This window comes from Rhamphochromis sp. 'chilingali' (assembly GCF_963969265.1).
Source record: "Rhamphochromis sp. 'chilingali' genome assembly, chromosome: 16".
Classification (NCBI taxonomy): Eukaryota; Metazoa; Chordata; class Actinopteri; order Cichliformes; family Cichlidae; genus Rhamphochromis; species Rhamphochromis sp. 'chilingali'.
This window is the reverse complement of record NC_137943.1, coordinates 11,144,417-11,169,328: the sequence shown is the minus strand read 5'-3', so window position 1 is coordinate 11,169,328 and position 24,912 is coordinate 11,144,417. Positions and strand designations below refer to the sequence as shown.

The 24,912-nt window shown below is 42.7% G+C and overlaps 1 protein-coding gene across 2 annotated transcripts; it reads right to left on the bottom strand.

Moving 5' to 3' along the window:
- Positions 1–510: 510 nt before the first annotated feature.
- On the bottom strand, positions 511–23,707 carry LOC308412714 (TSC22 domain family protein 2-like). Of its 2 annotated transcripts, XM_080907248.1 has the most exons (3): positions 21,107–23,697; positions 2,495–2,546; positions 511–2,341 (listed from the first exon to the last, which is right to left on the bottom strand). In XM_080907248.1, exons 1-3 carry the CDS (start codon positions 22,966–22,968, stop codon positions 1,982–1,984), a joined length of 2,274 nt encoding a protein of 757 aa, XP_080763374.1. In that variant the 5' UTR covers positions 22,969–23,697; the 3' UTR covers positions 511–1,981. The 2 variants fall into 2 exon arrangements, with proteins under 2 accessions (XP_080763374.1, XP_080763375.1); XM_080907249.1 differs by lacking the exons at positions 511–2,341; positions 2,495–2,546 and adding an exon at positions 2,556–2,844 and having other exon boundaries at positions 21,107–23,707.
- Between the last annotated feature and the right edge of the window lie 1,205 nt (positions 23,708–24,912).

Here is a 24,912-nt window from a genome sequence, read left to right as displayed (position 1 = left end):
CCTGATTCACTCAGTCTCTGCTGAACAGCTGCTGTACAGATGTGTCTGCTACTAGAACTCTGTGTGGCATTTATCTGGGCTCTAATCTGTGCTGTTAACTTGCGATTTGTGAGGCTGGTGACCCAGATGAATGCATCCTCAGCAGCAGAGGTGATTCTTGGTCTTCCTCTCCTGGTAGGTCCTAGTGTGAGCCAGTTTCATCGTAGCGCTTGATGGTTTTTGTGACTGCACTTGGGGACACATTCAAAAGATTGTTTATTCATACAAACACAGAAACACTAAACTTTTGAACAAAAAGGTGAGACATGTTTGGAATCTGAATATTGCTTTTATTTAAATACATTAAAATTTTGCAATGTAACAAAACTATTGGCATATGAAATTCAAACACCATTTAAACGAACAAAACATGGCTCACTTCATTTTGCTGTGACTAGTGTCGGTAACACTAGGTTATTTTACTCCGCTCGCTGTTGCGCATCATTACCCCCCCCCCCCCCCCACCCTCTCCCACGTCCCCATTTACACTGTTCACAGACTATCTTACAATAAGAGTGCTGAATAAAAATGAGGTAAGAAAGTGGTTTGAAGATTACAGATCATGCAGAACATGCTGAACAGCAACAAAAATATTCTGTGAAGGAGGAAGTAACAAATGAGAACCAAGGGAAAAAAGGAAAAAAAAAAAGAAAAGAAAAAGGTGTGTGTGCATTTCAAAATACATTTACACAGCTTTGGATCTTTGGTTACAAAGTACATGTTTTCACTACTGCCACCGTGCCCGTGCCCCCACCCACCTACCCCGTTTCAGGAAAACCAATGGAGAACTAAAATGTGAGTGAGTGAGGGGACGTGGCAATACTAATTCACCTTTGCCTATCAAATTTTCACCGGAGGCCTTAAGATTTGATATCGGTGGGTAAAAGTCCATCATGCTATACAAAAATATACACTCAAACTGGATCTGGACTGAGCTACGAACTGGCAGTTGCAGCCTTAAAAATCTGGGTTAGTGTTAAACATTTGTCAGAATTTTTCTCTGTTTGTCGGCATTTCACAAATATATAAAGCTGTTGTCTGGGATGTGTGGCCAATCTGTTCAAACACTGGGGAAAAAAAGCAAGAGAGGAAACAAGTCGTTGGGCTCCTGTTAAATAGGTTTTGTTGTTTAAATTGTTCATTTATGAAAAATAGCAGCCCTGTAATAAATAAAAACACTTAACAGTAGAACTCAAAAGAGTGATGCAAGAGTTGGACTTAGTAACGGCAGCGGCGTGGCGCTCCGAGGAAGAAGGAGTAGGAGGAGGAGACAAATAAAAAAAACAAATAAAAAAAACAAACAAAAAAAAAACAAAAAAAAACAAAAAAAAAAAAAAACACTCCCAGTTTTTTCTTTACAACATGAAACGGCAAGGCTAAAAATACCCCTCCCCTTCAATTATCTCATTTAAAAAAATAATCGCTCTCTTTTTGACAATCACTCCCCGTCTGTCCGGCAAACCCCTCGCTTTCCACAACAACAACTACTGGTTTCGGGTCAGGTCACAGGTTGGTTTGGCTCGGGCCCGGTCCAAGAAAAGACATCCTCTCTACAAGCCCAGCTGTTAACCAATCTGGGAATACAGCCAAAATGGAAAAAACAAAAGAACCAAAAAGACAAAACAAAAAACCCTCAACCTTCCCCAACTCTACTCTGAACACTTTGTCTCAGTCCGTCTGTTGCACTCTTGATGATTGCATTAACACTGGAAAGGCCCACAGTACAGATGCATACACGCACACATTCTAACACCAATTCACAGTCTTGCTTCCTCACTCAGACACACACACACACACACACACACACACACACTCACACTCGCACAGAAGCACTGTACTCTTTGTGGTCAAGCTGGTGGCTAAGAAGTTCACATACACTAATTGTAATAAGTTGTAGAGAAGATGCTGTTCTGCTTTTCTTTTGTTGGTTTTTGATGCGCTTTCAAGCAGAGGTGACGTTGGGTTGCAGTTGTTGGCTGGGATCGAGCTGCGGCTGAGTCTGGAGCTGCTGGGGTTGGGGGTGGTGCTGAAGCTGGGGGTGCGACTGCGATGGAGGCTGAACTTGAAGCGGCGGCTGGGCTTGCTGCTGAGGCTGGCTGAGTCCTGGTTGGGAAGCCGCGGCGCCCGAGCTGCTGGTCGACTGGGTGGACAGCTGAGATAGCTGCTCGCTGTTGGCCAGAGATTTCAGCACGGCGTTCTCCCTCTCCAACACAGAGTTCCTCTCGTACAGCTCCTTGATCTGCTCCTTTAAGACCTCCACCTCTTCGCGCACTGCATACATCAGATGGCTTTTCACCAGGTCCTGAAGGAGAGCAGAGGGAAACATGAAGTGGGAACTAACCAGTGGTAGGAGCCATTGTCTTATTACATGTATACACTCTCTACATTGAACTCATTCCTAAGCTTTTCATTTAAAAGAGACGCATATATGATTAGTGGTAAAATGAATACTCACCATAGCCTGTTCAATTTTATTATCAATGGCAACAACATTGGTTCCAGAGGCACTGCAAAAAAAGAAAAGACAGATAAAGTACAGTTACACAAACAATCGCATCATGATTACTTTCTATATTTGACTTCTTCCTGCTTTTGTGTTCCCAAACACATCGGAAACATGGAAAATACTGACTTCTATTGAAATGGACAAAAATACTAATCCAACTTGAAATAAAGCAGAACCCCAGATAAAAAGCGAAACCAGATGACACATTGGTGGTCGACCAGTCAAACAAGGCGCCTCAGGCATCTAGGTCAGATCACACAAAAGCACCAGTCACCACTCTCACATCTACGCCTGGCCTCCTACAGGAGAAATGACACGAGACCGGGCCCCGGCAACAGGCTCAAGTTTGTTTGAATGATGCATCCGTTTGTTTAACAGCCATGATGACTGGACCGTGCGGATAAATCTCCAAAGGCAGCTGCCAGCTAACCCCACCGCTGGAAACAAATATTCATGCACCCAGATTCACATCAATGTGTAGCTATGATTAAGCGCTATTTGGTCTGACTCCTGTAAATCCATTACAACGTGAAGACACAGCTACAACCACGCGGGGAGGAGGAGCGGCACTCTTACGTGCGGCGTGTGCGGTAGGAGGGCAGCGGATCGCAGCTCGCGAGCCGGGTCGGGTCCCCAGGGCAGCCCGGTGGTTTGTAGGAAAACGTGCACGGCATGGCGCTGCTGGAGCTCCACCGGTAGCAGCGCACAGAAGGTCATCGGTGCCTACCGGAGGCGGTTTAGCTGGGCAACTGTGACCGCATTTAGAATAATGAAACACGAGCCGATGGGAGGAGAAGTGCGAGGAGCTGAAGGAGGTGGGGACACATGTCTGAAATTATTTCTGGCTCTGATGACTTCATAGTGACTGATAAGTGCAGCGACTGTGCTCGGCAGGGCTACAAGTGCAAGTTAAATGGCCGAGGTGGAACGTGCTTTAAAATATAATTTTGATCCACTGCAAGCTATACTTGCTGATCAAACCAATTATCCCCCACTGTTACATCCAAATGTTACAGAGGCAGCTATAAGCAGGCATATGCTGTGTCTGCAGAATATGTGCAACAGCTGCACAATAACCCAGTTTTCCTCTGGGATTCACCTCCCCCATCCACATTTGTTCCATTAACTTTGTTTAATATCTTCCATCTTGCTCATGGGAGTAAACATATATACTGGTTTATTGAGAACATTCGAAATATCGCTGAATTATTTAACTGTGGATTGATTTACAGACATTACTATCACTGAAGTTATCCCGGTGATCAGTGATAAGAATAAGTAACCAAATAAGGAATTTATTTCTATTTCTTATATATTCAGTTAATGATGTTTAAAGTTTCTAATAATGAGGTGAGCTTTGTGCCATGTCAGAGGCATAAACAGGTCTGGCTGTTTGTGGGAGGGAACCAATCAAAGTTGGCCTCATCCTTAAGAGGAGCTGAAAATGGTGAAACTAAAACATGCAAACCTGCTCTAGCTGAGTCAAACAATATAAATACAGAAAGTAGAAATTAGCACTTTAAGAAATCAGTAAGATGTTATTACATACTTTCTCCATCAGGGGGACATGATGAGCTTAGCTGTCCAGCTGCATATCTTCTAACTCTGTACTTTGGTGAAAAATCTTATTATAGCAGTGTTTTCATTTTTAATTATCACTTAGTGTCTTAGTAAGATTCCTGATCTCATAAACAAACAAAAGGATCAGTTCAGCTGTAATAAGATGCAGATTTACACCTGCAACAAAAAGCTATGAAAAAAATCATTGCCACCACGCGGTACTAAGGTGCCTTCAAATACATGTAGACTCCTACTGTTGTTCTGTTCCTCTACATGTAACTAGTGTGGGTGTGAGAGGCCGGCAGAAAGACTCGGATGATCTTTATCAGCAGGCTGAACTGTGGAAGGAATGTTCCCCATACTCCTGCTGCTGGGAAACACCGTCACTCACACCCCTGTCCTCCACTCCTACCTCTGGTCACTGCCAGATATGATAATGTCAAACACCACTTCCAAGCCAGCATGTCACACAATGACGGGGGAAAAAAATAAATAAAAAAAAATGCAGATGTTATGAACAAGATGCACATGGTGCAATCATGGCTAGAGGCGCAGATCACGCCCATCACTTCACGAAATAAAATTCAGCACTCGCTCATTAACGTCTCTTTATGTCGTTCCCTCAGACATTATGTGACCCCCACCATGAGTGCTTATACAAGCAAAACACTTTAAACAAGGAAAATAACATCAGCTTCACCCAGTACCAAACGTGTCTTTAATTTAGACGTGGTGCCGCACTCAGGACCTCCTATAGCTTTCCTCCCTAACAGGAGTTTTCAATAGGCCTGTGCCTAGAGGAATCTCTCAGTCTATAAAATACTGAGCCTTAATGGACTCGCTGGGTTACACCCTTGTTGCTTCACCAGTGGTTTTCAGATAGTACAGCAAACAAAAACATGCTCTGCTAATAACAGGATCACACTCTGCAGCTGCACATGTATAAATACAGGCTTGTTTGAATCTGTTAGAGCCCAAAGTTTGCTTATACCCACGCATGAAGTTCTACTTTTGAGAAAGACGAACGGCAGGATTTCAATTGGACCAGCCAAAGACAAAATAAGAAGAGCCGATATAATCTCTTAAAAGAAAAGCAAGTCAAGTTGATAAAACTGATGTGAAAAAACTGTAAATGTGACGGGGATGAGACAGGAAAACGATGACAGATGTTCACAGCTAAGGCCAGACGCTTTGTGGATTATACAGGATACAGTAAATTTCCATATTTTCTGGATAAATCTACAGTTAGGGTGGAAACCTGGGTCCAACCCTCATGTGACAACTCACATGGCAGAACAATTGTTAATGGAGGGAGCCATATTGTGCAAATTCTATCAAAACTGCTGCAGATTAACTTCCAGCCTGGTTTCAGCTCTACTGTCATCCAAGGTTAAATGTGATACTCCTCTGTAGTGCCTTTAAATGACCTCATTGTAATTAAAGCAGGGGGGTATGAAGCATTTTCTCCTGGGGTTTCCTCCAGCTGGTTTCAGAGAGCTGGGTTGAGACTATTGTAATCAAATCAGAGAATAAAACGGCCGGAAAAACTCTAAAAAACCACATGTGCACTGTCAGGGGAAACATGTGACAAGCCAGCAAACTGTAACTATGGAGACTGGAAAACAATAATACAATCAACCTTTATTAAGAGTCTGTCAGAACAAGTGGGTAAATATGATTCTATTAAGTCATGATGATTTGGGCAGCTCCTCTCGACTATGACTGGACATACAGACTGAAGCAGGCATGTATAAAAACTAAACAAAAAAAAAAACAAAACACTCACAACAAGTCAAAACCATATTAGGAGACCATCTGGTATTCGAAGTAAAACTTCCAAGAACAACTGGCACTGAGGGAGGGAGGGGATTTTTGGTTTTTGGGAACTGCACTATCAGTAGTGTTTTGGAGCACTGGTACGAGCTCTGCTGATACACATGATCTTGTTTAAGTCTCTAGAGCTCCTGTGAAAGCCAAGAACTAGTCTGAGCGCCTGACTTTGAACCAAATCACGTTAAATGCTCGGCGGAGCCGCCTCCTCCGTTTTGACAGCATTACAAAGCGAGCACTGTACGACCGCTGATGTATGTGGGGTCAAATCCCGGAGGCCTAAAGGCTGGGCTCAGATGAGGGTCTGAACTTACTCTGCCGCTGATTATACAACCGATCGCTCCTATAAACTTCACCTTCTACACCAACAGGACTGAAGTTTATAAGCTCCCGGCAGAAGTTTGCAGCTTCCCTTACAGTGCTAGCTGTAAAACAGGAATGCCATTAAAAAGTCCATTAGAGCTAGAGAGGTTTACACTAGTACCAGGGCAAGTGGAGCGGCGGGCATGCATAAGTCATCTGCACATCAAATAGTTGTCATTCCTTCTCCCTGAAAGAACTGCTGCCATATTTAAGACCACTAAGTTTCCTTCAGCAACATTAGCAAAAAAAAAAGAAAAAAAAAAGAGACATGATGATACAAGTTTAGAGCTTGGGAGGTGAAGGCGAGGCTGATCATGTGCCCAAGGACAACAGGTGCACGGGACAATATTCTCGTGTCATGCCCCCAAGACGCCCCCAATTTAAAGGGGGAAATCTGTGTTCTCTTTCTAAGCAGCTTGGTACTGCAACCACACAAATATTTACTTTCATTTTTATCACAGACCTGTGAACTTCCACAGTTACATTAGACAGCTGTGTCTGTAGGAAGGCAGTCCGCCACAGAGAACAAAATGAGGAAGTGCTATAATTATAACCAAACAGCAAGCCTCAAAACTCGAGCGTGGCTTTGGTGTAATTATGAAGCAGCAGTATATATTTATTACCCAAGAAAGCTGACGGGCTTTATTTGACTTGGTGGTTAACGACATTTTTAAATGTGTTGATCGATTTTGGCAGCATGCAAAAATAAATGAACACATATTGGGTCATGAATGGATAATGATACCAGGAACTGTAAATATTCTGAACCAGGTCTGATATTTAAAAAAAAAAAAAAAAAAAAAAAAAAATTGACAGCTGACGAGACGTTTTCCTTTTTAAGACATCAAGTTTTTGTTGCTCTCTTTATCTGTAAATGTCGTTCTATTTGCTGATAACTCAACAAGGCTGATATTGTCAAATGTATCAGTGTGTTTACCCTAATATCTGTATAATACACCCACAGGTCTGACAGGGGTCAATAGGTGCCATGCCTTTAAGCTCTTCTAAAACAGATTCTTCTGGAAATATAAAAATATATTAAAGAAAAAAGTAAACAAAATGAAAAACCTGGCAGGAGACAGAGGCGACCCTACATGCGTTCTTCTGTTGGGAACATGTGACCCATGGAGATGATCAAATGGGTGAATTTCCTATACAACTGATGTAGATCTACTTTGAGGAGGTTTTTCAGGTTAAACAGGCCTCCACACAGGAAGCATTTCCACCATCGCCCTTACGACTGGTCAGTAGCTGACAAAAGGCTCTGGTTGGCTGGGTAACCCTCTACCACCCCCTCATATGTCAATCGCGGTCATTGGTAGTCACGTCAATCACTTGCCAAGAAGTTAAGAAGTTTACTCTGAACCCTCCTAAATTATGTTGCTGACTGTCTTTGGCCTGAGTGCTTCATATGTAAACGGCCCTTTAAAGTACAAAGCAGAGTTATGGTAGGGTTGCATATGTTAGGGAAGTATAGATGAGGCACAGTTCTCTGTAAACAAACATGAAACTGATGGTTTCACTTCTATACAAAAAGAAATGCAGGAATGATGCTATGATATAGCAGCCCATGTGGTCTTATTCCAGCGGATGGGTGTCATCTGGAACATCATTTCCAACACACGGGTGAAGAAAGAAAAAAAAAAGACCTTCAGGATATTAATTTTTCACTTTCTCCGCCTTCATCTGGTCGCCTCACACATCATCCCAAACCAACCGTATAAAAGAGTCGGATCACGTGTCAAACGGCCATCGCCCAAATCTATCAAACAAAACTTTGGTTATCTTTGCATCCAAGGAAACAAAAGCAGTCCTTGATGGGACAATGTACCCACAACAACGGCGCTCCAAAAGAAGAAAGAAAAAAAAAAAAAAAAAAAAAAAAAAGAATGCATGGGGCGAAACATTTGTGCCATCTTACACTGCTGCTGCCTTCAGCCAAGAGTAGAAATCACGTGCACGCCACGCAGCGTCACACTCTGGATAACACCACCACAACGCTGATCTATCTTTTCAAATTTAAATCAAAGCAGCTAAGGCGCCAAAAGGGCTGACATTACTGTATATGCACGCGCATGAAAGTGTGTGTGTGCGTACATGTGTGTGAACGAGTAGTTCCTCAGCGGCTGGTTGTGTGTCAGCTGTATATTTCTCTAAAACAGTTTCATTTCCTGTCACTGAGATATGGTTTCATGTGCTTCTCTTTTCATTTTTGTAAATGGCATCAGAAAAATGTTCGCCCCTCCGATTGTCTCGCTACGCCATCTACTTACCTCGCTGTCATGTAGGAAATGAATCATTTCATGATGAATTTAAAATGTAACCGTGAATAAAAACCATTTGGCAGGAAAGAGTGCAGAAAGAGCGCACTAGAAACCTGGCTTTACTCATATTTAACTCCAGTGTTGCAGAGAGCATGCACACACTCTTCACGCCTCTTTTAGCCACTTTAAAGCTGAAACAACAAGTTTAAAGTATTTTCAATGGATTGTTTTCATAGTTTGAGGCACTTTCTAAGAATTAAAAAAAAATAAAATAAACTTCGCTGAACTTCGAGTCATCTCTGAGCCACCAGACCAGTTTACTGCTTTACACGGAACTGTATGCATGTTTAAACCATGAACATCAGCTTAAAAGTCCTATCAGTCTGCAGAACTGCTCTGATCGAGTTGTTTCATGTTCTTTGTTGTCACTTCACAATACTTAAACCAGAATGACATTTAGAAGTGTCAAGCGCTGTTAGATGTATTTGATGTTTGAGAGCACAATATTGCTCTTTAGCATTACAGAAGAAGGCTACAGTGTGGACATCTCCATTCCTGTGATCAACAACTGTGTACACTACCAGACTATCCTAGAGTTTGCACTACGAAACACAGTCAGCTGTTGGATTAATAGTGGCCGACTGAAAAATTTCAACGTTCCCCATGAAGACCTTTTATTGGTCAACAGATTTATAATCAAACAATTCATCAGTGTAGCACTGAAAATACTGGTCAGATAGTTTAACAATATTTTTTTTAAATCAACGAGTTAAACTTGTTTATAATCCGATTAACCGATCGCTCGCCTGCCCTATTGGACTCTGTTCCATTATTATATATTATTGTTGGTGGCCAAACCTATGAAAATAACACCCAGGCAGTAAACAAACCACATTTTTAAGTGACACACACACACAATATATGACATCTTAAAAAGAGACTGCGTTAATTTGCTAGTGAGAAGCAGTGGGAAAAATAAATAAATAACAGAGCGAAGAGATGCCGGTTGAGAAATCTACTGGCTAATCCTGCCCTTGCAGCCAGGCTTCGTTTCCAAACTCAATCCATGCACGTGGAAAAAGCAAAGCTCGCTGCTACTGAACACTGCACACACAATGTTACACTCTTGCAGGCCTGCCCGGACCAATCCAGTACTGTACCTATCAATGTGCGCCTTTGAGTCTCTTAATCTGCTGCCAGACTGGAAGGCCTGGTAGAAAGCCTTGGAGGGATTCCTGTGTCAACCGCATTCAGGGAAGAGAGAAGAGACAGAGTGAAGAGCTGCGACAGTGAAAACAGACTCAAGTTTGACTCCTACAAATGCTTTCTCACACATCTTCAAAACTCTCTAGCAGTAAACATGACTAGAGTTAAGGCTCTTAGTCTTAATGGGAAGATTCAAAGAGAGTAAAGCAAAGGTCTGAGGTCTTCAATTAAACACAGGAAGTTATGTTCAAAGGTGGGGACAGCTTCAAACACATTAAGGACCTCCCTCCAGCTTTTAACCGTCAACATGCTGATCACTCAGTTGTACTCCCTGATTTCACCCTCAACTTGTACTCACACACACACACACACACACACACACACACACACGTAAATATCATTTGTCTTGGATATTTGAACGTCACTGCAGAATTGTGCATGTGCAGACGAGGGATGGTAAGAATATTTCATATATTTTAAACTCAAATGACTTGCGCAACTACTTCTAGTTCAAAAATATATATGCTTTTCCTTGATGATATATAACAAAGGTTTTGGTTTAATTAGTAAAATTAGCATTTTTAAATAGCCTTTTTTAAATCGGGGCTTCATTTAGGCAAGCAGAACAGAACAGACATTAAGCAGACTATCCTTGCTTACATAATCATCTCCTGGAGACGATTCTGAGCCAATAAAAATCTGACAATGCAGTTTCTATTGCCAGAATGCACTCAAATGTTTTCTGCCAACTACCACTGACAAACAAAAACAGAAGAAACACATGACTACTTGCTACGCTGCAGATCAGAAATAAGGGAAGTGCAAAATGCTAAAATGTTAATTTAAATAAATATCTGTTAGTTGCTTAGCTTCTTCTCACATTATCTTTGAACATATATCCAGTGTAAAATTAACGTGACACAATCTGCAACTGACACTGATAAATGTCCTTGCAGTTGCTAACAGGCCAGTATCTTTCCAAATGGAGGATATTGACAGACACCAAACGTTTGGCCAATTTATCTTTAGCAATGCAGCCGTAGGAGAGTAGATGTGACGGGAATGGTGAGCATCTTCCAAGAATGGCAGGGATTCCCAGTGAACAGAGTGGTATTTATGCCTAATGACACTAGAAAGCAGTTTTCAAATTCTGCTGGTGGGAAGACCTTTAAAAAATGTTTTTAAGAACCTTAGAAAAAAACAAAAAAACAACAACAAATTTTATAGACACACAAATACACGAGCACAACTGCTTTATTGCTGGGCTGATGTTATCTGTATCTGCATTTACAATGGCCAATAAATGAACATTTAAAAAGCAAAAAAAGAGATGCGAGAAACACCCTTCAATCATGCCAGGCGTATGGATACTGCACAGACAGCCCACCAGGGGGCACTCTACAAATTTCCTCATGTCAAGACGTGTTTGAAATGCCACAAAAACGACTGTAACTGAGCAGAGGTGGGCAATTTTTAGAAGAACCTGTTAACAGTTTGTGTCTTTAAATAAATAAATAAATAAATAAATAAATAAATAATCGGCTGATATGACAGAATATTGATTTTTTTTTTTACATGATCAAATATTGGTATTGATGAGGATGAAGCTGGATCTTTTTCCTGATCAATTCCTGGTTAATTTGAGTCAAATACAATCACATTATTCAATTTCACTCTACCCCCCATATTCCTGGTAACTAGCTACAAGTACACTGTGTTCTAACAACACATGCATGAGGGGAAGGCAAAGGAAATCCCCGTACCCCCCCCCCCCCAATCCCAACACACAGACACACAGATATACTTCATTCACTCTCAGTCTGTGCATTTTAAGACTGCTTCTTTCTCACATTCACACTAACACAAATGCGCACTGACTGCACGTGCACACACACGCACAGTAAAGTGTAGATTTACAGCATGTGTGTGGATATTATAGCAGCCAAGGCTCTTTTCCTAGAAATTTCTGGCACAAACTGCCTTTGTCACATTACCTCATGACTTAACACTCTCACTAGCTCTGGCTCTGCTTAATATTACTTTGTGGCCTGCAAATCTCTGTACACACACACCCACACACGTGTGCCAGGCACGCCTCCACAGGAAAACCTCAGTTTTTCAAGGCTAAAGCTCTGCACAAGTCCTATATCGACTGAAATCAACAAGGTCAGATGACTTGGAGTTGGGTAGCCTCTTGATGAATGAGGTAAGAACCAGAAGAGTCATCATTCTCTGTCTTCAAGTAGCAAACTCTCGACTCTCAAAGGCTGTCTTTGTCAGTCTAAAAGGCAACATGTCAATATCCCTTTATGAAAGCTGCTCTTTGTAAACCAGACAGTCACCGTGTTCAGCAGCTGAGAACATGCGGCCTCCTCCATAAACCCCAAAATCCAGAGTGTGTGTGTGTCATACAAAAGGAGGGAACACATAACCCAACAGATGTGCACACACAATGAAAATACCCCCCCTCTTTTTTAACCACTCTCTGAGATCCCACAAGGTTACCTGATTGAAAAAAAGAAGGTTGCACATGCTCAGGCTTTGCTCGAGACGACCCTAAAGCTAATGTATGACCAGGCAGCAGAAAATAATCTGAAAATAACTCCTGGATGCATTTTTGCTGGTTGATGTCACACATTAAGCTGGGGCATGACACGTGCATTCTTTATTTATTTATTTATTTATTTATTTATTTTTATCTCTCCCCCCCCCCCCTTGTTTCTGCAAACCAGTGGTTTGCAGGTTTAGGTCACGGTGTTGAACCTCTTAATAACCTTGCTAAGTAGCTGAGCATGTGAAAAACCCACAACAGCCTTAAGTGATGAAGCAAAGTGGGAGCGGGGTAGGAAGCTTGAGTTGGAGAGCGAGAGCATGCAGAAGTGCAGGAGGAGAAAATATCAAAGAGCAAAAGTGTGAGAGGGAAACACGAAGACTACAAAAAGGTGTCAACCTAGATATTTTCCTCTCCAGTCAAGGTGTTGCAGAGGCGGCATGGTTCACTCAAGGTCCCCCTCACAGCAGAAGCACCGAAACTTCAAACCGGGGCCAAATGAGCTACAGAGTTTTACAAAGGTGGGGAAGTTTGCTCTTCTGTTTGCAGTGCAAATCATCCCCTTTCTACCCTCCATCAAAAACATGGCCATTGGATGGATAGAGAGTGTTTGAGTTTATAAAAAGGGGGCTGAGGGATCACTAACAAACTGGTAGTGTTGGTACTAACTGGACAGGTAGAGTAATCTGGAGGCAAGTTGTGCACAAAGAAGAGGGAGAGGCTATAAGGGGCTGTTGAAAGCTGTCATTGTTGGTGCACATGAGGAATCAGGTTTTCAGAAAAATCCATATATCTGCCACACAGCACAAGTAGGTCAAAACTATTTAGATTTCAGTGGCCTCGTGAGATTTCTTTCAGCAGGTTTTAGGTTGTAGTCAAGGGAGATGGAGAGCAAGAAGGACCCAGAGCAACTGCACGATTACAGCAGAGCTACCAGAGGAGACTGGAAACCTGGATTTTAGCGTTCAAACTAATTTATAACCTCATGTTTAGCATAGCAAAACTAGGTAGTTGCATTTTTTTGATCTTGTCGCTCCTTTTAGGGCACTCCCCAAGAGTAACCGAACACTTTTAAATCTGCTTTTATCAAGCTACTTTTAGAGATGCGAGGAAATAGCACATTAAAAAATAAAACAACTTTTAGTTCCAGAGTCTAGTTCCTGGTATTAGATGGAGCCTTAGGAGTATCTAAACATATCCCACATGCGTAGATCTTAAAGTGGATTGTACAGTTCATGTATCCAGTTTCTGAACCACTTATTCAGCTTGGGTTTGAGAGGCGGGGTACAGCCTGGACAGGTTGCCAATCATAGAGAGAGACAAGCTTACACACACTTTAGAATCACCAATTAACCCAACAAGTATGGTTTCCTTCCACAGCCGAGAGACAGAGCACCCAGAGGAAGCCCATGCAGGCACAGGAAAACATGAAAACTAAATTGCATGTAGTGGAAAATAACTGACAGCAGCAGTGAATAGATATATGTGTAGATTAAAAGACTTGGGCTAAAAGAAGCTGGTATTTAACTGACCAAAGAACAAAACTGCTTAAAGACTTTTTCAATTATTGTGTCACTTGTTAATGTTTTGCTTTCCACAAGCAAGATAAAAAGAACACTGTGAGCTAAGCTTATCTATAACACAGTACAGCACATCCCCAGTTAAACACCGGACCAACTTGGTGAAGCTGTTCTGCTTGTGAGAAAAATGAAGAGCTTCAGGTGGGATGCAAATTAAAAACTGAGTCCAAAATACACAACCCCTCCAATCTTATCAGTTCTTTTTAATCCGTACATGCCTGCTTCTCTAATGGCTGCACACATAAAACTGACATTTTGGACGCCCGAGTCACATGCTAGCCTTCTTTCTACACCGGTGAGACTGACATAAGAAGACCGTTGCATTATTTCAGATAATCCCACTGGTCTCAAAGAAAAAAAGAAACAAAAACACAACCTGTCAACATGGATTCTGAGCCTCTACTAGGGCTGAACGATATATCGCATTTGCGATAATATCGCGACATGATCAAGTGCAATTTTCTAACCGCAAAGGCTGCGATTATACTCTGGACATGTCCAAATTCATGGGCTGCATCCTCCTGAGGCCGCATTTGTAGACCGATTACGTCACAGCGACGTGCCGAAGGCTGTCCAAATTACTACCATATCCCAGAATTCATAGCGCGGCCCAGCCAAACTCCAGTTTCCAGCAATGGCGGCCGCTACTAAGTTTTAAAATTACTCATACTAATCTTTCTGGGTCACAAAATAAACTTTTAACATATTTTCAGGCGAGAAAGTAGTTGTGTAAACATCAAATATCTGCTCGGTTTATCAAGATATCCCATATTTGCAAAAGTGCTTCGACGTTTTCAGAGGCGTCTGCTACCCACCAGCTCGACAGCTAGCCGGGAGCTCGAGGGTTACTGATGCGGCCGAGAACGGCACAACTCCCGGCACATCATTTTCAGATCACCGCGGAGTTTCGCTGCTCGGGTTAAACGTAATATATAAGTCACTTAGACAACCTAAAAATGTTATTGTTGGGCTTTTTTTCAGTGTTTTGTTTGTTCGTGAGTAAATCGGTTTGGCTGAGATTAAAGTTATTAGATTAGATAAAATAAAACTTTATTAATCCCCCGGGTGGGTTCCTCCTTGGTTTTCACACAGCTGACTAAACGTCAAACAGAAAACTTATTAAACAGAAGTATGAGACAGTCGAGAATTTACACCAGTGTCTGGTTATATTTTAGATAGCAAGAAGCAGACGGCCGAGTTTATTAAACTCCACCGAGACAGCGGTGACGCTAATCAGAAGGCTAGACCGTCCAATTTCACGCCTTTAAACTTTAAAGGCGTGTTTGTGTGTGTGTTTATACAATTGCTATTATGTTTGCACTTTATGTGTAATGTTACTGACTGCAGAGATCAGTAAGATGTGTGTATTTTTTATTTATTAGTTTTATTTATTTAATATTATTTTTTAATTTAATGACTGTCTAGTAGTTCACAGATGTCGAAAAACTGAGTGTGGTAAAGCCACTGATTTTTTTTATGTATATTTCTGCAATCTGCACATTGTACTGACTTTCATTTTAATGTTTACACCAGGGTTCCTTGTCAGCACTTTATGCTCAGATGTTTGTAAGCTAAAAATAAACTATTGTGTATGTTCAAATATACTGTTGTGATTGAAGAAGTTAAATAAAAATGTCAGTCATCAATTCATGCATCACCTCATGTCATCATAACAGAGGTCTGTCTTCCAGGAAAGAACAGTTTAAAATTAATGTAATATAGTATTGGCCATACTATATGATGTATTGCTTGTCTTTGTTTAATAATACAGAAGACAAAGACCTTTAAAAAAAATAATCGCATATCGCATCGCAATCGCAATATTGGGGCAAAAAAATCGCAATTAGATTATTTTCCATAATCGTTCAGCCCTAGCCTCTACACCTGGGGTGGAGGGGTGGATGACTGCAGCAAAGCCTACAGACATACTGACTAATAGTGCCGGTCAAACTAGAACAATACACCCTTCTTTTATAAAAATAACTCAAAGGCTGAGATTAGGCTGGGGTCATAGAGGAAGAACAACTTGACTAGTGCACACAGAAACACACACCTAAGGTTGAGGCTCCATTTCAATATTTACAGCCAGAAAAAGAGAGTATTACATTGCTGTTAAATGCAAATAAAGATACTTGTAGATCTACTGCTCGCTGCTGTGCAGCTCAAAGGGTATTACAGCCGAAAGGCAGATTAAAAACTTTCATTCTAATCAAAGCCACTTTTTTTTTTTTTTTTAAGTGTTGACTTGTACCTCAGTGAAGCACTGTGGATAAAATGTACCCACCAAATGTCATATGATATGACCAGGGAGCCCCAGTGCGGAAGCAGGGAGTCAGCTAAGGAATATAAAATGAATAGAAGGTGGAGAGCAGTGTGAGCGACTGTGACTGAAAACAGGATACAGCAGTTAGAGGAGAGGTCAGCGATGGGAGGGAAAGACCCTGTGGTACATGCTGTCTCTGTGTCACACTCACTCTCACACACAGAGCTACCACTTCCACTATGACTAAAAATGAATAAGCAGTTCTTATCCACGTCCACCCCCAGCATGGATACTTGTGCACACATACGCAAGCGCTCATGGAGTCCAGCCATCCCCTTAAAGACACACCTCTTATCCACCCACACGAGCACAGTCTCTCAATTCACTGTGGCAGTAACTATATCGCAAACCTGGACTCCCCTCCTCTCTCCTACCTCCTAAGGAGTCTGATCTTACATAAGCTCCCGTTATGTGAGGACAATAAACCATGCCCCCCCAGCATGAGGCTCAATTACATACAGACTTCAGTTGCAATACATTTATGATGAGTTTGCAAAATAGCAGCCATCCCCCCCTCTGTGAGTACGGCAAAGACATTATGGCAATCCAGAAATGTTGTTTTATGCCTTCGGTTGTTGAAGCCATCTGGGAAACATTAAGCTGAGAAAACCATATTCTAAAAATGAGAACAGCATCTTCAGTCTCGAGTATATATAGCCATTGTTTTATTTTAATTACTTGTGAGCAAAACTAAATGGGGGAAGGAAGCTATGGACAAATGTAAGAGTCTTTCCAGTTTCTGCACTATGAAGTCTATAACCCTTTAAAAGATGCAATAAATACTATGTAATGCATGTTTTATTGGGAGGTGTTATTAAGACACTTGATATTAACACTCAGCATAAGAAAGAAAGCTGCCATTACTAATAAAACCTTTAATGAACTGCATGCATAAAAATCATACATACAAAAGACCCTGAACTTTTGTATACATGTTACACATATCTAGTACAAATGGATATATTAAGATGGCTAAGGCCCCAATCAAACCGATCAACAATCAGTGGTAACTACAGGTCAGGAAAGACGTGTAGTCCCCGATTATAGTCACAGTGAAACTGACTGCTAAGCCCCAGTCATGCTGACCTAGAGGTCAATCAGTGCCCCCTGGTAACCACCTGTACCTAAACGAACGTGTGTACTCCATGACCAGTTGGTGAATAGTTGCTGTCAATCCCCAGTGTGACATTAGTCACAAAGAAGTATACGTTACTATACTGAAAACCACCTTGTGAATGTCTTAGTCTTGTTTTGCTCTTCTTTCCCCTAACCCTCAACTGGTTGGGCTGGATGGCTTCCCCTGCTCGAGCCTGGTTTCGCCAGAGATTTCTTCCTGTTTCAAAGGGAAATTTTCCTTCCCACTAGGGCTGTTCGATATAACGATATATATCGGATGACGATATAAAAACGTCTATCGTTTCATTTTACACTATCGTTTGTTTCGTGGTGTCGCAAAATAAACTGTTTACGGCAATATTTTTTCATCGTTTTGATGCTCACTGTAGTGGCTATATTAATTTCTTAAAGTTCTCTCTCTCTTATATTTAATATAACCACACTATTGAAGGACAAGCGCCTGTTTTTATGCGTTGTGGTTAGCAACAACGACGGTAACGCCATCGCGTGTCCGCTTGTTTATGTTCCACATAAACCTTTCACAATAAAGCACAAGATCCTGTTGAGACTTTTCAAAATAAACTGAATCACGTGAAAGAGCAGATTATTTACAGATGAGAAGTAAAAAAAAAAAAGAGCCGTCAGGTGCTAAAAAACAAACCTTAGACTCAAACGTTAGAACAGGCTTTTCCCTGCAGCACGCTGTGTAATAAATACTCACAAAGAAAACGTCGGCCGTTACAACTTATGTCTAAAAATGTCGAGTTTCATGCATCGGTTAAAACACTCGACTCCAGCTACATGACGCGCAGCTGGAAACACTTCCCGCAAGTCGAGCTGCCCGAGATTCACAGAATTTACAGAAAATGTTACATTTTAGTGATTTATATCGTTATCAGGACGATAGAATTCTTATATCGGGATATGAGATTTTGTTCATATCGCACAGCCCTACTTCCCACTTTCGGCAAGTGCTAACAGGGGGTCGTCTGATTGTTGGGTTTTTGTAATATTGTAGGATCTTACTAAATAAAGTGCATTGCAGAAGCGATTGATGTGAATTGGCACTGTAACTGGACAGTTACACCCTGCCTTTTGTTGAAATGAATGACTTATTCCATAGTGGCCTTATCATTTCTGAGCTACCATTAGCTAGCGCTGCTCACTGTTACTGCTGGGAGAGGAAGAGAAAGCACTGAGGATAGGCACTAGGGAGTGAGTTTTGTGCAAAAATCTGTCCAAAATACCTCATACAGCAGGCACTCCACGGGGTGAGTCAACCAAGAGAGTCGGGAAAGGTCTCACTTTTTTCACACTTATGCTACAGTCTGTTTATTTGGCAATAAAAAGCCTAATTTGTGTCTACAGAAAAAAAGAGAAAGTTTAATGAGCATGAATTTTCTTGTTGTTTGACACATGAGTATGGAGAGAAACAAACAGTGCAGTAGAAATGTAGAAATTAAGAATGGAAACATGTTGTTTTTTTTTTTTTAAAGCTACGGGGAGGTGTGCCAGGCATAGCTAAAATGCCTACTAAAGAGAGGCACAGCAGGTTTCAGTACGCAACTTCTTCCTCCTCTTCTGTGCTTAACTCAGTTGCTGCAGTAAAGGAATGTCATTCAACACTTCATCTGTACGTGAGCAACTGTGATGCCTCTTCTGTCAGTCAGAGGGGCAGACAGCATGCTGACCACACCAACAGAGAGCAGTACGCTAGCCGGTGTTTTGAATGACTTACAGATGAGTGTGAACCCTTACTATGAAACATGTATGTTTGCTCCTGTCCAAAGGCTCTAAACAGAACAGGGTAATTTAGCCTAAACTTGCATTGCAAAAGAAAGGGGCCATTGCGTGACAACGCACAGTTGGTTGACACGCCCCTTTGTGAGGTCTCTTATCGGCAAAACAGGGGCACAGTGGAAAAACTACTGCTCAGTGTCTGATAGTGCTTGGCTGTCGTAAGAGACCCCCGCTCTTATCACCCCGGGAGCTCGGTCTTCTCACAAGCAAACTATAGGTGCTCCAAAAATCTAGCGCCCGAAGAGAGTGACATTATCACAGACATTAATAACCTTTGAAATGTCACCTGATATTAAAAAAGTGCACTCAAAATAACTGGCTTGTGGTCATTACAACTTAAACAGATCAAGTGAAGAGCTGAATATAAACCTGCGAAGCTCATCTCCCTCTCATGGTGCGAAAGACTTTCAGGATGGACACATACTGCAGAGATACTGCGTGAAACTGATAAAACAAAGCTTAAGTTGTATGATTTGGCTTGCTGGTTGGACATGCTTATATGAGTCAAAAGCTGACATGTATTTCTCATAGTTGCAGCTAAAGTGTTTGGAAGGCTTTTTGAGTCCAATTGCAATCATTTGCATCAAAAAAATAAATTGTTCTCGATGTCATGAGTGATATCTGTGCAAATGTATTTATGTTATTGTGTGACACAGACTCATCAGTATCTAGTAAGATAATCTCCGATGTCCATTTAGAAATAACATCCATAAATAATTCAAAAATGATTTATAAGTGCCAAAATGTAAACAAATAAAGGATTTTTAAAAAATAAAACAAAATAAAAGCCAGTCACAGAAATGACAGAAGTCATCGAAGCACTTTAAACTTCCTTGAAGTGCACATTACAAACTGACACTTCAACATACAGCTCGAGAGGAAGAAAGAAAGTAGTGCCAGTGCTCTGCAGGCTGCGTATCCTGTCTGGTCTACATTCTGGTACATCTCTAAGACTGTAAATGGAAACCACTGAGAGATTTCAGGCTTTAAATCATTTCCGCTCATGTGTGCCATCTACTACTGAGAGAAAGATCATTTCTGGAAGAGATGCAAACTTCACATACTCCTATTTTTTAGTTCACAAATCAAATCATGCGCAATTGTGATATCTTTTGTAGATGACATTTGCTTACAAAGAGACTCCTTATGTGACACCACATCACAAATTTAACAATGTAAATGCCCAAAACTTCTCTAAACATTTTTAGTGAGCAGTACCTGGTGGGGCTAACTGTAGCAATGCCCCCCCAAAATACATTTAAAAAATAAAATACTCTTCATTATGTTTGTATCAGAACGGATTTTCTAAAACAGGACCTGACTTAATAAAATCTGCTGTACATGTGCAGTGCAGCCTCAGTTAGCCTGGCTAACTGAACACTGAACTAACCTTACACATAGTAGCAACCAGCAAAACATCTGTGAGGTTTGCAGCCAAGGCCATCACCTCACACACTGTCCTAGAGGGTGATAGCTGGAGTAAAAGCTGGAGACTCACACGTACACACACACCCTTACACACAAGGAGTCACAGAGTCACTGTGATACAGGAGCCATGTGTATTTAACAAGTTGTTTCTTGTGCTGGGGAAGTGTGCTACACTCCACTGACTGCTTTAGGCCCCAATATTAAAACAGCAAACATATTTCCTTCCTGTGTGCCACTACTCTCTTCCTCGTCATACTCCCCTTCCTCAATACCTCCCTGAAACTACGGGGAAAACCCTGTCCGTATTAACAAGCACACAGTGCTGCTGTTTGTTACGGCTTTTCATCTTTCTGCAAATGGCTAAACGTGTGACAAACTTCTCCCCTGCTGTGGACTAAATTAAGCATGTTTAGTCCTTGCATGGTCATTGTGATTTTTTGAGCGGTGTTCATTACGGGTAGTTTTAGAGAGGATCAGCAGTGATGATGTGAAGCTTAACAGGGATAGGGATATTAATATAAAGACTTGGAAATATATTACCTGTCCTCCTCCCCGTCGACAGGTATGTGGATTGCAAATATGCTGTTGACAGTCGGAGTGGTGAGCTGCAGGCTCTCAGGCATGAAGGGCTTAGCTGGTTCCTTCACAGAGACAACTGGAGACTGTATGTTGATGATTCCATCTGACTTCCTCCCACCACCAGCTTCCACCTGACCAAATGCAGTCACTGGGAGGCCCTGTGGCCCCAAAGCCCCTGCAGTGTTGCTGTGGGCTATCTGACCTGGAGGCAAACTCGGGGTTGTCACATTTGGCTTTGCTGCACTGGAGGCAATGGGCACAACAGTGGGCACAGTGGGGGGCACACTGGAACTCACTGCAATGGCAGGCACGTTTTGTACACCAGAGGATGGAGGGTGGCCGTGGGGTTGAGGCTGTCCAGCGGTGGCATAAAGATTCACAGTCTGCTGCTTCAGAGCAGATCCACCAACCAATACGGGGCCTCCAGCAGCTCCCATCCCTACAGTCTGCTGCTGCAAGACAGTTGGAGCTGGCTGTCCAGCAGGTAGAAGTACTCCTCCTACTGCTGCTCCAAGAACATCTACAGCCTGACTTGGCGCAGATGCCCCTCCAGAGGCTGTAGGCATCACCGAAGTGGGTCCTTGTCCCTGGCTGGACACTGGGTGGGGCTGGCCTGAGGCAAGCCCTGGTGGCAGGGGTGCAGAGTGGTGCTGCTGATAGTACTCTGCCTGGTTCTGCATCAGTCCAGGTGATTGGCCGGCCAGGTGCTGGCCCACAGGAAGCTGTTGTTGCTGCTGCTGCTGCTGCTGCTGAGGAGGGTAAGGACTTGGTTGGACAGAGAGAGGCATGATGGGAGACTTCTGTATGAGGACACCGGATTGAGGTGGGCCGTTTTGCTCGACAGGCAGCAGGTTCTGTGGAACAAGAGGCTGCAGACCTGCCACTGCTGGCTGAGCCGGAACAGCCGTAGGCCTGGAGAAAGAACTGTGCGTAACCGACCCACTCACACCTTGTTGGCGGGCGCTGTAGTTTTGATGGTGGATTTGCTGCTGCGGTGGCTGCGCCTCCACCGAGTGCACACGACTAGAAGAGAGAGAAGAGTCCGCCATGGAGCCCAAGCCATGACTCGAGGGCGTTGTTGAGGTTGCGGCAGATCCTCCTGTAAGCCCGAGCCCACTGTCTCTGTCTGCAGCAGGGTCCAGTGCTGTGTTGGCATGTCTCATGCTATCCACAGTCCGACCAACAACAGAGCTCTCAGAGTCCTTCTCATAAAACTCCGTGCACGTCCACCTGCCTCGCCGAAACGGTTCTCCAGTACCATGATCAAGTTTAATGACCCTGAACCGCGAGGAGCAACTCACCGTGGAGGTGGCAGGAGGTGGAGCTGAACTGGGCACTGCAGCAGGTTGGGATGTGTTCACTGACGCACTCGCTGGCCCAGCGCTGGCTGCAGAAGCAGGCTGCTGCTGCTGCACTGGCCCAGCCTGAGTGATAAGGGGTAAACCAGCCCCAGCGCCAATCCCCGGTGCTTGCTGACCACCTTGACTCGAACCAGACACTCCCACTTTTCTGAAATCCCCAGAGGGGTTGCTTGACAGCGCTGACAGCTGACTGGCATGAGGTACGCTTGATGGTGGCATCACTCCGACCGCCTCTGTCTCCACAACATTATTCAGAGCTTCTTCGGATGAACTTATGTCACACGCAGGCTCATAATCAGCCCGTGGCATGTCGTAGATTTCCGACGACACGTCCTCAGTCCGTGACTCGTCTGGATCGTCCAGACTCTCCGTGTCGTCGGCGGCACCTACAGCCGCCACCTGGGCCTGAGTCACACTTGTGATCTGAAAGCAGCTCTTTTTCTTGGCCGGCATTTTCGACATATTGACAGCCTGAATCCAAGTCCCGTATGGCTATGTTTATCCTCAGTCAAAAAGGGGCGAGCTGGCTGCAGCTTTTAAAAGCTTAGAGCATAATAAGCAGCAGACCTGGAGCTAGTTTTCTTTTTAGCCTACCTAACTGTAATCAAGATGTATCTGCGCCATCCTCTTCCTCTCTCGGACTCCTGTTGCGTTTCAAGAGCTCATAACGCAATGCCACACTTCGTGTCGTCTTGTCCAGCAGCAGGGCTTCAGACACGATTACCAACAGCCCGTGCGGTGACCGATCCGCGGCTTTCGGCCCGCTAATGTCCCGGTTGTCCAGTTGTCGAGCGGCCGTTGTCGCAGAGTGGGCTGCCCAGCTGTAGGGGCTACTTTAAGCTGAGGAGGGCCCGTAGCCCTCCACTCACTGAGCTAGCTAACAATTCAAGCCAACTGGCTGCTGCACACTCCCCCTACGTCGGAACAAGTATGTGAGACATCCTTCTGAAAGCGGCGCTGCGTAGCCTCTCGCTTCACCAGCTCAAAGTCATTCGTTGTCGACACTCACTCCGTCGCTGACTACGGTTGAGGGAGAAAGGGGCTCTTAAATATGACGCGTTAATAAAAAAAACCCAAATGATATTCTAAACAGCGTCTACAGTTGCCTCCCTCACTCAGTCACTCCTGACAAGATGGCTATGTTGTGTGCGACCGCGCTGCATCGTGGGTAGGTAGTGAGCGCAAAAGACGTTTACGTACCAGGCTTTTGAGAATCCATCCTAATGATGCCTTCACGGGCCTTCGGAAAAAAACAAAAACAAATACGTTCACAACTGCACGCACAGAAAGAGTAAAAAGAAATGTTTTAGACATTTTTTAGACTACTCATTAGAGTAGCACTACCCTGAAATTGTTGTCGGGGTAGTGCTACTCTAATGACTATTTAACCTTTTATATTCTATTTGTCACTATTCAGACAACGGATCTATTTGACCGATTACTTTGGACTTTGGAAAACTGTGAAACGTAATTAGCTCATAATTTCCTCATTATCAGTCTAGCTGATTATGCGATTAGTCAGATTTATATAAATCACAATAGATGGATGTCTTGATAAAACACTCCCAAACACTCTTGCTTGTTTGCTACCGCCTGCCCCTCAGAGCAAAATACTCTTTTCTTATCGCTGTAAAGTTTATTTCTTTCTTTTTTTTTTAGTTACACCTTGCCTTAATTAGCTGTTACTGGGCTATTATATCAGGTAGCATGAGGTATAAAATGCCTTATTTGATGATCAGCTGCAATAACAAACTAAATCCACCCAGTATTCTGTTTAAATGTGTTATGGAGCAATACGACAAAATATGCATACCTGTAACATATATGAGCAAATAAAAAAAATAGAAACTATCTAATTAAGAATTAACCAGAATGCTTCCTGTTTCAATTTTACAGGAACTTTACAGGATATCTCTCAAAAGCACCGAAAGGAAAAAGACGTGCTCTGAAACCAGCGAAACATGTTTTTTCTCACAGACCACGAGGCTTCCCAAATCATAGAGAACACTGCCCCCGGTGGCCAAGAATGAGTTTTGAATTCAAAGAGGTCCTTCCCTTTCCTTTTTTGGTGATTTTGGGTGAACCTTGAACCCTTCACCGTTTCATTTAGCTTATATCAAGTAATGGTTGTTTTACGTCCGCTATAATAATAACAGTGGTGTGATAAAAAAAAAAAAAACCCTGCAGTTTCAAACAGTGTACATGTCTGTGATTAAAACTGTTTAACTGGGTCCAAAATAGAAAAGATTAGGTTTAGCTTGCACTGTCTCCAACACAGTGACTTATATACCAAGTGGAACGATCTGGGCCTGATTTTGATAAGAAGGGGGAGGATGGGGTGTCTGAAATGGACATAGTGAACTACTGGTCATCACTTTTACAATGGACTGTAGAATAATCACATTT

Bases quoted from the DNA above. Each gene is read 5' to 3' on its own strand.
- LOC308412714 (XM_080907248.1), bottom strand. From the start codon at position 22,968: ATGTCGAAAATGCCGGCCAAGAAAAAGAGCTGCTTTCAGATCACAAGT. The intron at 2,547-21,106 runs GTAATATATTTC...CTTTTTTTGCAG, and splicing joins GTCGACGGGGAGGAGGACAG to TGCCTCTGGAACCAATGTTG. The intron at 2,342-2,494 runs GTGAGTATTCAT...GCTCTCCTTCAG, and splicing joins ATAAAATTGAACAGGCTATG to GACCTGGTGAAAAGCCATCT.